Raw genomic sequence first — 13,042 nt, forward strand, 5'->3', positions numbered from 1 at the left:
ATTGTCTCAGTACCCAGTGTTTGCCATTTTCTCTCCTCGACATTTCATGGTGTCCCCCTCCTACTGGATAATGGTGTACCTGCTCATGATTCCAAGCCTCTTATGTTCATTGTCTCTATATACAGCTTCATGTTTCTCAGTTCATCTTCTTGTCTCTGTATCCTGGCCTCTGCAGCTTCAGCTTGCGGTTCCTACTTCTTTTTGTGAGTGTGTGTGTACTCACCTATCTGTACTCACCTAGTTGTGGTTGCAGGGATAGAGCCACAGCTCCTGGTCCCGCCTCTTCACTGGTCGCTACTAGGTCACACTTCCTGCTCCACGAGCATTATTATACCTCTTCTTAGAGCTATGTATGGATCCTGCTTCCACTACATTACTTCCCAGACTATGTGTATGTGTCGCTAACACAGTCTGATAGTCAACGAAATGAAAATAAAACATATACATACGATTAAACAGCAAAAAGCGGTAATATGAGTAAACATAGACGACATCTCTAAAAAAAATATGTAGCCATAACGAACCATTTCCGATATTGCAAAGAATTTTCTTGCTAGCAAATTATTCTTTGCAATAAGCAAAATGAGTGATCTCATCTCACTAAAAAATATTTCTTACAATAATTAAATGCTACATTTACTTCAAAAAATATTTAAAAATTTCTGGAGCAAGGAATCAAAAGTTCTATGAAGAATACGAAAAGACTGGTGAAATATCCAACCAAAATGATTACAAACATTCCCTGAAAAGCGAGAAAAAAAAATTACACTTCAATTTTTGTAAACGTTATAATATTTAAATTAAGAGAGATAATTTTTAAACATAATATATCTATCATAATACATAATACCTTTTTTAAACTAAAAAAAAGTAATATATGAAAAATAAAATTACCGAAATATTGGTGAGAGAGAGTGCAGCATTGACTGTGATCTTGCTGGACGTACGATAACACACAGTCGAGTTTGGTTCTTCAGCTACCAGCCACTGGAAGAACAGTCCAGCCTCCGTCATCCACATTATTCTGGCGAGTAACCAACAGTATTATTGTATTACATCGAGACTTAGTCCAGTTAATGCGCAGTCAAAGTTATGGCATACCAGTGTTAAATACTGTAAAGATGGAGAAGTACCAAGTTATAGCATACCTGTGTTAAATACTGTAAAGATGGGGAGGTACCAAGTTATAGCATACTAGTGTTAAATACTGTAAAGATGGGGAGGTACCAAGTTATAGCATACTAGTGTTAAATACTGTAAAAATGGGAAGGTACCAAGTTATAGCATACCAGTGTTAAATACTGTAAAGATGGGGAGGTACCAAGTTATAGCATACTAGTGTTAAATACTGTAAAGATGGGGAGGTACCAAGTTATAGCATACCAGTGTTAAATACTGTAAAGATGGGGAGGTACCAAGTTATAGAATACCAGTGTTAAATATTGTAAACATGGGGAGGTACCAAGTTATAGAATACCAGTGTTAAATATTGTAAAGATGAGGAGGTACCAAGTTATAGAATACCAGTGTTAAATATTGTAAAGATGGGGAGGTACCAAGTTATAGAATACCAGTGTTAAATACTGTAAAGATGGAGAAGTACCAAGTTATAGCATACCTGTGTTAAATATTGTAAAGATGAGGAGTATATCTGGAGAGTATATCTGGAGAGAGTTCCGGGGGTCAACGCCCCCGCGGCCCGGTCTGTGACCAGGCCTCCTTAGGTCAGTGTCCCAGGATGCGACCCACACCAGTCGACTAACACCCAGGTACCCATTTTACTGATGGGGAACATAGACAACAGGTGGAAAGAAACACGTCCAATGTTTCTACTCTGGCTGGGAATCGAACCCAGGCCCTCACCGTGTGAAGCGAGAGCGTTAACCACCAGGCCACCAGAGCCAAGTTATAGCATACCAGTGTTAAATATTGTAAAGATGAGGAGGTACCAAGTTATAGAATACCAGTGTTAAATATTGTAAAGATGAGGAGGTACAAAGTTATAGAATACCAGTGTTAAATATTGTAAAGATGGGGAGGTACCAAGTTATAGTATACCAGTGTTAAATACTGTAAAGATGGAGAAGTGCCAAGTTAAAGCATACCTGTGTTAAATATTGTAAAGATGAGGAGGTACCAAGTTATAGAATACCAGTGTTAAATATTGTAAAGATGAGGAGGTACCAAGTTATAGAATACCAGTGTTAAATATTGTAAAGATGAGGAGGTACCAAGTTATAGAATACCAGTGTTAAATATTGTAAACATGGGGAGGTACCAAGTTATAGAATACCAGTGTTAAATATTGTAAAGATGAGGAGGTACCAAGTTATATCATACCAGTGTTAAATATTGTAAAGATGAGGAGGTACCAAGTTATAGCATACCAGTGTTAAATATTGTAAAGATGGGGAGGTACCAAGTTATAGCATACCAGCGTTAAATACTGTAAAGATGAGGAGGTACCAAGTTATAGCATACCAGTGTTAAATATTGTAAAGATGAGGAGGTACCAACTTATAGCATACCAGTGTTAAATGCTGTAAAGATGGGGAGGTACCAAGTTATAGCATACCAGTGTTAAATATTGTAAAGATGAGGAGGTACCAACTTATAGCATACCAGTGTTAAATGCTGTAAAGATGGGGAGGTACCAAGTTATAGCATACCAGTGTTAAATACTGTAAAGATGGGGAGGTACCAAGTTATAGCATACCAGCGTTAAATACTGTAAAGATGAGGAGGTACCAAGTTATAGCATACCAGTGTTAAATACTGTAAAGATGGGGAGGTACCAAGTTATAGCATACCAGTGTTAAATACTGTAAAGATGGGGAGGTACCAAGTTATAGCATACCAGTGTCAAATATTGTAAAGATGGGGAGGTACCAAGTTATTGCATACCAGTGTTAAATACTGTAAAGATGGGGAGGTACCAAGTTATAGCATACCAGTGTTAAATATTGTAAAGATGGGGAGGTACCAAGTTATTGCATACCAGTGTTAAATACTGTAAAGATGGGGAGGTACCCAGTTATAGCATACCAGTGTTAAATATTGTAAAGATGGGGAGGTACCAAGTTATAGCATACCTGTGTTAAATACTGTAAAGATGGGGAGGTACCAAGTTATAGCATACCAGTGTTAAATATTGTAAAGATGGGGAGGTACCAAGTTATTGCATACCAGTGTTAAATATTGTAAAGATGGGGAGGTACCAAGTTATAGCATACCAGTGTTATATACTGTAAAGATGGGGAGGTACCAAGTTATAGCATACCAGTGTTAAATACTATAAAGATGGGGAGGTACCAAGTTATAGCATACCAGTGTTAAATATTGTAAAGATGGGGAGGTACCAAGTTATAGCATACCAGTGTTAAATATTGTAAAGATGAGGAGGTACCAAGTTATAGCATACCAGTGTTAAATATTGTAAAGATGGGGAGGTACCAAGTTATTGCGTTGGTACCAGTGTTAAATACTGTAAAGATGAGGAGGTACCAAGTTATAGCATACCAGTGTTAAATATTGTAAAGATGGGGAGGTACCAAGTTATAGCATACCAGTGCTAAATACTGTAAAGATGGGAAGGTACCAAGTTATAGCATACCAATGTTAAATACTGTAAAGATGAGGAGGTACCAAGTTATAGCATACCAGTGCTAAATACTGTAAAGATGGGGAGGTACCAAGTTATAGCATACCAGTGTTAAATATTGTAAAGAAGGGGAGGTACCACATTTGATGATACACAGTTACAGCGAAGTGTTATAGCATACCAGTGCTAAATACTGTAAAGATGGGGAGGTACCAAGTTATAACATACCAGTGCTAAATACTGTAAAGATGGGGAGGTACCAAGTTATAGCATACCAGTGTTAAATACTGTAAAGATGGGGAGGTACCAAGTTATTGCATACCAGTGTTAAATACTGTAAAGATGGGGAGGTACCAAGTTATAGCATACCAGTGCTAAATACTGTAAAGATGGGGAGGTACCAAGTTATTGCATACCAGTGTTAAATACTGTAAAGATGGGGAGGTACCAAGTTATAACATACCAGTGCTAAATATTGTAAAGATGGGGAGGTACCAAGTTATAGCATACCAGTGTTAAATACTGTAAAGATGGGGAGGTACCAAGTTATTGCATACCAGTGTTAAATACTGTAAAGATGGGGAGGTACCAAGTTATAGCATACCAGTGTTAAATACTGTAAAGATGGGGAGGTACCAAGTTATAGCATACCAGTTTTAAATACTGTAAAGAAGGGGAGGTACCACATTTGAGGATACACAGTTACAGCGAAGTATTCTAATTAAATATGCAGTAATAATTAGGGATTCCCTAAATGAGACATGAGGAATGTTTTGATATTTTGATCGCTAGCCAGTTTGTTCTTCAGTCTGATCTAGAGAACGGTGGAAGATGAGGAGGAATCTGAGGTAATGAGTCCCTCATCCTGGAGTCCATGTTATACCTGGAGTGAACCTGGGGAGGGTTCTGGGAGTCAACGTCCCCGCGACCCGGTCTGGTTCCAGGCCTCATGGTAGATCAAGGCCTGATCAACCAGGCTGTTACTGTTGGCCGCACGCAAACTGACGTACGAACCACAGCCCGGCTGGTCAGGTACTGACTTCAGGTGCCTGTCCAGTGCCTGCTCGAAGACAGCCAGGGGTCTATTGGTAATCCCCCTAATGTATGCTGGGAGGCAGTTGAACAGTCTTAGGCCCCTGACACATGTATCTGTCCCGCCTGCGTTCTAGGGAGTACAGGTTCAGGAACTTCAAGCGCTCCCAGTAATTGATATGGTTTATCGCAGTTAAGTGTGCCTTGAAGGTTCTCAGTACATTTTCTAGGTCAGCAATTTCACCTGCCTTGAAAGGTGCTGTTAGTGTGCAGCAATATTCCAGCCTAGATAGAACAAGCGATCTGAAGAGTGTCATCATGGGCTTGGCATCCCTAGTTTTGAAGGTTCTCGTTATCCATCATGCCATTTTTCTAGCAGATGTGACTGATACAATGTTATGGTCCTTGAAGGTCAGATCTTCCAACATGATCACTCTCAGGTCTTTTACATTAGTTTTTCTCTATATTGTCTGGCTGGAATTTGTTTTATACTCCTATGTAGTTTTAATTTCCTCATGTTTTCCATATCGGAGTAATTGAAATTTATCATCCTTGAACTTCATATTTTTTCTGCGGCCCATTTAAAGATTTGGTTGATATTTGCCTGGAGGCTTGCAGTGTCTTCAGTGGAAGACACTGTCATGCAGATTGTCAGATATGAGGGTGAGGAACAAGATGGGAGCGAGTACTGCGCCTTGTGGAACAGAGCTTTTCACCGTAGCTGCCTCAGACTTTACTCTATTTACTACTTCTCCTCGTGCTCTATTTGTTAGGAAATTATCTGATCAATCTGATAAAAGACTGATGGACTAAACCATGATGGACTGAATACCTCGACCTGCCCATCTTCCACCGTTCTCTACGTTAGACTGAAGAACCCACTGGCCGGCTAAACGTTTCCAGAAGAGAGATTCACAAAAGTTGCATAAGTGACACATTCATCAACTTGTCAGTTTTGTAAACTCCTCTTTCAATGGTTGTATGTGTTTTCTGCCACGAAGACATTACTTTATAACTTAATTGGAAACGCTCCGCTGCACCTATATAAAGTTTTCCAGTCTTCTGTACAGTGTAGAAAAATGGTACGAAGTACAGACACTGTGAACTCTGTCGAGAACTATGTTGCTAAGATGCAGAACGTTCTGCATGACAGAACCATTTATCAACCAAATGCGTCCTTCGAGTAAGACAGACTTACCAATCTGTTCCTCTCCAAATCAAGACAAATACGGTACTTAGACGTGCACAACAAATCAAGAAACTCCTTCATATTTTAGCCAGTAAATGCAGACTAGCCCGTTCACATAATCTCTCTCGAAGACGCAAACCAGGGAAATCTCTAAGATTTATCACGTCCGGTACTGGAAGCGCCCCACATTAACTTGCATTAAAGCTAACAAAATATCTCTCAAGTTACTGGGAAAAATGAGCTATGCACATCTTCGACATATAGAAAACCTGGACAGGATCAGGAATATTAGTGTTAAAACATTTATGATGTCATTTCTGTATTTACAAGCCCCCCCCCCCTCCCACACCAAGCTGTTACCATTTTACGGCAGAAAGTCATGGTTAACGTGAACCTTCCAGTCCCAACCCAAAAAAAATTATTTATATTTTCAAACTTAGCATGAACTTTAATTACTTTCCTTTTGGAACAAGTTTGTGCTATCAAATCAAACGTCAATGCCATGGGCTCGCTTCTCAGTGTGGTGGTCGCCAACCAGTACTAGGAGATGCTGTGCAAGAATGGTATACAATACCGACAAGATGAAATTAAGATACATGTGCAACATCTGGGTATCTTTATTGTAGACGTTTCGCCATCCAGTGGCTTTATCATATAGCCACTGGATGGCGAAACGTCTACAATAAAGATACCCAGATGTTGCACATGTGTCTTAATTTCAACTAGGAGATGCTAAAGGAGGGGAGACCGAGAAAACAGATACATCGTATCTTAAGTTCCAAGCCAGGAATCGATAGAGTAGAATGTTGTTTCTGTAATTGCCACTACTAATATTAAAACAGGGAAATGTTTCTCGCCTGCTCGTAAGACAGGAAACAGTGAGAGCAAATTTTCGTATATACTAAAAGACAGAAATGCTAACCAAAAAAAATATCATATTTGTATAATTTGAGTTTTTATACGAATATTGGGAAAGTAAAGAGAGAGAGGGTCAGCTGGAGCTGTCACTGGAAAACAGTGCCTGTATAGATGTAGAAATGTAAGGTAGTGCAACAGAGGGAGATAGTGGTCCTGGGTATTGAAGAAACATGTACAGAATAAGACATGCAAAATCCAGAAATATAAAGTAGTACTACTGCTGGAGATGGAAAAAAAAGGGGGATGATGCGCGAGTTAATACATTACCAGTAATAACTGGTGGTGGTACTGAAGCTAGGACACTTGTGACAAATAGTAGGATGTCAGGAAATAGGGAAACCTAGCCTCAAAAAAAACTAGCAGTCAGATATCAAATCTGTGCAGATTCTATTCCTTTGGTATCTGTAGGCATGGAATATCTGGAGAAACAGGTGGGAGTTGCAATTTTGACCATCTAGAAAATGCCATGAACAAATGACCAAAGGAGTATGCAATTGTTCTTTTGTAAGCTATTTCACCCTGAAATGTGTTATTCTTCAGTCTATGAAGGACACTGTTACAACATATACTCTCCATAACACCATTCAAAGGGGACCAGAAGGTACAGATCACATAGACCTTAGGAAACACACCAGGGTAGTGGCAATCATTCCAGGGAAAGAGATTGTTTATTGCCAGTAAGAAAAAAACTGGGACGAAATGACAGAAATACTACACTACCTCATATCACTACTGGAACAACAAATATTAATGCTAGCAAATAAAGCCCCTCCCCTTCGTACAATCAACACGACAACATTTGCACTTGCAAATATAAAGGGTCTAAAGCAATCAACAAAACAAAAATAACTCCCACATAGGGGAGAGGAGCTTACGACGACGTTTCGGCCTAGATACACTGCCTTCTTCCCTCCTATCTGTTAGTGTGACTTTGTAAATGGTTCAAGTCGGACCAAAACGTCCTCGTAAGCTCCTCTTTCCTATGTGCACGTTATTTTTGCATTGTTCCAGTGACTGTATTGTGTTTTTTTTATTCTTCTCGCAATCAAACAACAGAATACCTTTTATCAGTGGACTCGCAGAGTCAAGCGCAATGTTTGCGGCTTTCACAGAGACTCACTCAAAGGATCACTTTGACAACTAAATATAGCTTTCAGGATACAATTTATCCAGATGCGACAGAAAGAATAGGCAACAAGGGGGTGGGATTATGGCCTGTATATCATGGAGTTATTCATTTGCTCGGAATCAATAAACACCACAAATGATGCATTTGAAGCTTTGGGAGTAAAGATTGAAAATCGAAATCTTGTCATTATGGTTGTATACAAGCCACCAGATGTATCTTCCTAAAAAATCAAGAAACAACTTTTTAGAAATAGATTACTGTTTGGAAAATCTTCCAAACACAGCCCCATATATCTTGTTGGTGAGGGATTTCAACTTATGACACCTAAAGTTGAGGAATATGGCAACTCAGATGAAAATAAACACACACATGAACCATTAACACTGCAACAAATTCACCTTAAGACAAATAATGGAACCAAAAAGACTGGAAAATACACTTGACCTTATCTTGACTAATAAAAATAATCTGTTGCGAAATATGACATTATCAAAGAAAGTACACTCGGATCACAAAGTGATGTAAGTAGACTGGCCAGGAGAGTACCTTCACCAAATTCAACTTCAATAACGGAAACATACAGTGGGATGAAAGCAATAAATGACATACCCATTAACTCTGCCCCAGGCCTAGTCTCGTAGAACTCAGTATTCATCAAGAATTACATGAATCTCCTTGCATATGGCTTAAATGTTCTATGGAGAGGGAACATAGACACAGGTCATCCCACAGCCACTAAAAACAACGGATACAGCTTCACTCCTCAAAGGTGGCAGTAAAGCAATTGCAAAAAAAATACACAACGATAAATTAACATCCCACATCATAAAAATCTCTGAAAGGTTTCAAAAAAGCACGATCGCCAACCACATGGACACCCAACACTTGCATGACCCAGGGTAACATGGGCTTAGAGCAGATCGCTCCTGCCTCTCATAACTTTCGGACCATTATGACAGTCTTCGATAAACTGGAGAACTAACAAAATGCAGATATAGTATACTATATGAATGCCTTCTACATGGTGTAATAGCACACAAAATGCGTGATAAAGGAATAACAGAAAAAGTCAGAAGATGGATCTATAACTTCCTAACAAATAAAACACAGTGAGTAATAGTAAACAGAATAAAATCAGAGGCGGCTACTGTGAAAAGCTCTTGTTGCACAAGTTACAGTACTCACTCCCATCCTTTTCCTCATCCTCATATCTGACATAGTTTGTACAAAGATGTAAGCCGCGACACCGTGTCTTCCTTTGCTGATAATATTAAAATCTGCATGGCTGTGTCATCCATTGAGGACACTGCAGATCCCCAGGTGGACATTAACCAAGTCTTTAAATGGGCCTCAGAAAACAATATAAAATTCAATAAAGACAAATTTCATTTACTCCATTGCATCGGAGTATAAAACAAATTCCAACCACACAATAGAACAAAAAACTAATGTGTAAGACCTGGGAGAGAAAATGTCAGAGAATCTCACTTTTGAAGACCAATACATTGTCTCTACCATATCTGCTTGAAAAATGATTAGGTAATGAGAACCTTTAAAAATAGGGATACCAAGCCAATGATGATTCTCTTCAAATTGCTTGTTCTTTCTAGGCTGGAGTCCTGCTGTACAGGAGTGGTTCCCTTCGAGGCAGGCAAATTTGCAGACCTGAGGAGAGACGGGGGAGGGAGGCTGGTGTTGGCTAATGTAGGTGGGGAAAGATGGGGTGGGAGGCTGGTGTTGGCTTGTGTAGGTGGGAAGAGACGGGGAGGGAGGCTGGTGTTGGCTAGTGTAGGTGGGAAGAGATGGGGAGGGAGGCTGGCGTTGGCTTGTCTAGGTGGGGAGAGATGGGGAGGGAGGCTGGTGTTGGCTTGTGTAGGTGGGAAGAGAAGGGGAGGGAGGCTGGTGTTGGCTTGTGTAGGTGGGAAGAGATGGGGAGGGAGGCTGGTGTTGGCTTGTGTAGGTGGGAAGAGATGGGAAGGGAGGCTGGTGTTGGCTTGTGTAGGTGGGAAGAGATGGGGAGGGAGGCTCGTGTTGGCTTGTGTAGGTGGGAAGAGACGGGGAGGGAGGCTGCTGTTGGCTTGTGTTGGTGGGGAGAGATGACAGAGGGAGACTGGTGTTGGCTTGTGTGGGTGGGAAGAGATGGGGAGGGAGGCTGGTGTTGGCTTGTGTATGTGGGGAGAGATGGGGAGGGAGGCTGGTGTTGGCTTGTGTAGATGGGAAGAGATGGGGAGGGAGGCTTGTGTTGGCTTGTGTAGGTGGGAAGAGATGGGGAGGGAGGCTGGTGTTGGCTTGTGTAGGTGGGGAGAGATGGGGAGGGAGGCTGGTGTTGGTTTGTGTAGGTGGGAAGAGATGAGGAGGGAGGCTGCTGTTGGCTTGTGTAGGTGGGGACAGATGGGGAGGGAGGCTGGTGTTGGCTTGTGTTGGTAGGGAGAGAAGGGGAGGGAGGCTGGTGTTGGCTTGAGTAGGTGGGGAGAGATGACGGAGGGCGACTGGTGTTGGCTTGTGTAGGTGGGAAGAGATGAGAAGGGAGGCTGGTGTTGGCTTGTGTAGGTGGGGAGAGATGGGGAGGGAGGCTGGTGTTGGCTTGTGTAGGTGGGAAGAGATGAAGGAGGGAGGCTGGTGTTGGCTTGTGTAGGTGGGGAGAGGTGGGGGAGGGAGGCTGGTGTTGGCTTGTGTAGGTGGGAAGAGATGACGGAGGGAGGCTGGTGTTGGCTTGTGTAGGTGGGAAGAGATGGCGGAGGGAGGCTGGTGTTGGCTTGTGTAGGTGGGAAGAGATGGCGGTGGGAGGTTGGTGTTGGCTTGTGCTGGATGGAAGAGATGGGGAGGGAGGCTGGTGTTGGCTTGCGTAGGTGGGGAGAGATGGTGAGGGAGGCTGATGTTGGCTTGTGTAGGTGGGGAGAGATGGGGAGGGAGGCTGGTGTTGGCTTGTGTAGGTGGGAAGAGATGACGGAGGGATGCTGGTGTTGGCTTGTGTTGGTGGGAAGAGATGGGAGGGAGGCTGGTGTTGGCTAGTGTAGGTGGGGAGAGATCAGGAGGGAGGCTGGTGTTGGCATGTGTAGGTGGAAGAGATGGGGAGGGAGGCTGGTGTTGGCTTGTGTAGGTGGGAAGAGATGGGGAGGGAGGCTGGTGTAGGCTTGTGTAGGTGGGGAGAGATGGGGAGGAAGGCTGGTGTTGGCTTGTGTAGGTGGGAAGAGATGACGGAGGGAGGCTGGTGTTGGCTTGTGTAGGTGGGGGGAGGTGGGGGGAGGGAGGCTGGTGTTGGCTTGTGTAGGTGGGGAGAAATGGGGGAGGGAGGCTGATGTTGGCTTGTGTAGGTGGGGAGAGATGGGGAGGGAGGCTGGTGTTGGCTTGTGTAGGTGGGGAGAGATGGGGAGGAAGGCTGGTGTTGGCTTGTGTAGGTGGGAAGAGATGACGGAGGGAGGCTGGTGTTGGCTTGTGTAGGTGGGGAGAGGAGGAGGAGGGAGGCTGGTGTTGGCTTGTGTAGGTGGGAAGAGATGACGGAGGGAGGCTGGTGTTGGCTTGTGTAGGTGGGGAGAGGTGAGGGAAGGGAGGCTGGTGTTGGCTTGTGTAGGTGGGAAGAGATGACGGAGGGAGACTGGTGTTGGCTTGTGTAGGTGGGGAGAGATGGCGGAGGGAGGCTGGTGTTGGCTTGTGTAGGTGGGAAGAGATGACGGAGAGAGGCTGGTGTTGGCTTGTGTTGGTGGGGAGAGATGGGGGGAGGGAGACTGGTGTTGGCTTGTGTAGGTGGGGAGAAATGGGGGAGGGAGCCTGGTGTTGGCTAGTGTAGGTGGGAAGAGATGACGGAGGGAGGCTGGTGTTGGCTTGTGTTGGTGGGAAGAGATGGGGAGGGAGGCTGGTGTTGGCTTGTGTAGGTGGGGAGAGATCAGGAGGGAGGCTGGTGCTGGCATGTGTAGGTGGAAGAGATGGGGAGGGAGGCTGGTGTTGGCTTGTGTAGGTGGGAAGAGATGGGAAGGGAGGCTGGTGTTGGCTTGTGTAGGTGGGGAGAGATGGGGAGGGAGGCTGGTGTTGGCTTGTGTAGGTGGGAAGAGATGACGGAGGGAGGCTGGTGTTGGCTTGTGTAGGTGGGGGGAGGTGGGGGGAGGGAGGCTGGTGTTGGCTTGTGTAGGTGGGAAGAGATGACGGAGAGAGGCTGGTGTTTGCTTGTGTTGGTGGGGAGAGATGGGGGAGGGAGACTGGTGTTGGCTTGTGTAGGTGGGGAGAAATGGGGGAGGGAGCCTGGTGTTGGCTTGTGTAGGTGGGAAGAGATGACGGAGGGAGGCTGGTGTTGGCTTGTGTTGGTGGGGAGAGATGGGGGGAGGGAGGCTGGCGTTGGCTTGTGTAGGTGGGGAGAGATGACGGAGGGAGGCTGGTTTTGTCTTGTGTAGGTGGGGAGAGATGGGGGGAGGGAGGCTGGTGTTGGCTTGTGTAGGTGGGAAGAGATGACGGAGGGAGGCTGGTGTTGTCTTGTGTAGGTGGGGAGAGATGGGGGGAGGGAGGCTGGTGTTGGCTTGTGTAGGTGGGGAGAGATGGGGGGAGGGAGGCTGGCGTTGGCTTGTGTTGGTGGGAAGAGATGACGGAGGGAGGCTGGTGTTGTCTTGTGTAGGTGGGGAGAGATGGGGGGAGGGAGGCTGGTGTTGGCTTGTGTAGGTGGGAAGAGATGACGGAGGGAGGCTGGTGTTGTCTTGTGTAGGTGGGGAGAGATGGGGGGAGGGAGGCTGGTGTTGGCTTGTGTAGGTGGGGAGAGATGTGGGGAGGGAGGCTGGCGTTGGCTTGTGTAGGTGGGGAGAGATGACGGAGGGAGGCTGGTGTTGTCTTGTGTAGGTGGGGAGAGATGGGGGGAGGGAGGCTGGTGTTGGCTTGTGTAGGTGGGGAGAGGAGGAGGAGGGAGGCTGGTGTTGGCTTGTGTAGGTGGGAAGAGATGACGGAGGGAGGCTGGTGTTGGCTTGTGTAGGTGGGGAGAGGTGAGGGAAGGGAGGCTGGTGTTGGCTTGTGTAGGTGGGAAGAGATGACGGAGGGAGACTGGTGTTGGCTTGTGTAGGTGGGGAGAGATGGCGGAGGGAGTCTGGTGTTGGCTTGTGTAGGTGGGAAGAGATGACGGAGAGAGGCTGGTGTTGGCTTGTGTTGGTGGGGAGAGATGGGGGGAGGGAGACTGGTGTTGGCTTGTGTAGGTGGG

General features: G+C 44.7%; 1 protein-coding gene across 1 annotated transcript in view; it reads right to left on the reverse strand.

Annotated features, from left to right (window-relative positions):
- Window positions 1-652: 652 nt before the first annotated feature.
- Window positions 653-13,042, reverse strand: part of LOC128684416 (probable glutamate receptor) — a 76,722-nt gene continuing 64,332 nt past the window's right edge. Inside the window, exons 12-13 of the mRNA XM_053770566.1 lie at window positions 895-1,024; window positions 653-742 (exon numbers count right to left, since the gene is read on the reverse strand). Coding sequence (XP_053626541.1) covers window positions 653-742; window positions 895-1,024 — 220 coding nt within the window. The remainder of the gene's footprint in view (window positions 743-894; window positions 1,025-13,042) is intronic.

This window comes from Cherax quadricarinatus, chromosome 4 (genome assembly GCF_038502225.1).
Source record: "Cherax quadricarinatus isolate ZL_2023a chromosome 4, ASM3850222v1, whole genome shotgun sequence".
Taxonomy (NCBI): domain Eukaryota; kingdom Metazoa; phylum Arthropoda; class Malacostraca; order Decapoda; family Parastacidae; genus Cherax; species Cherax quadricarinatus.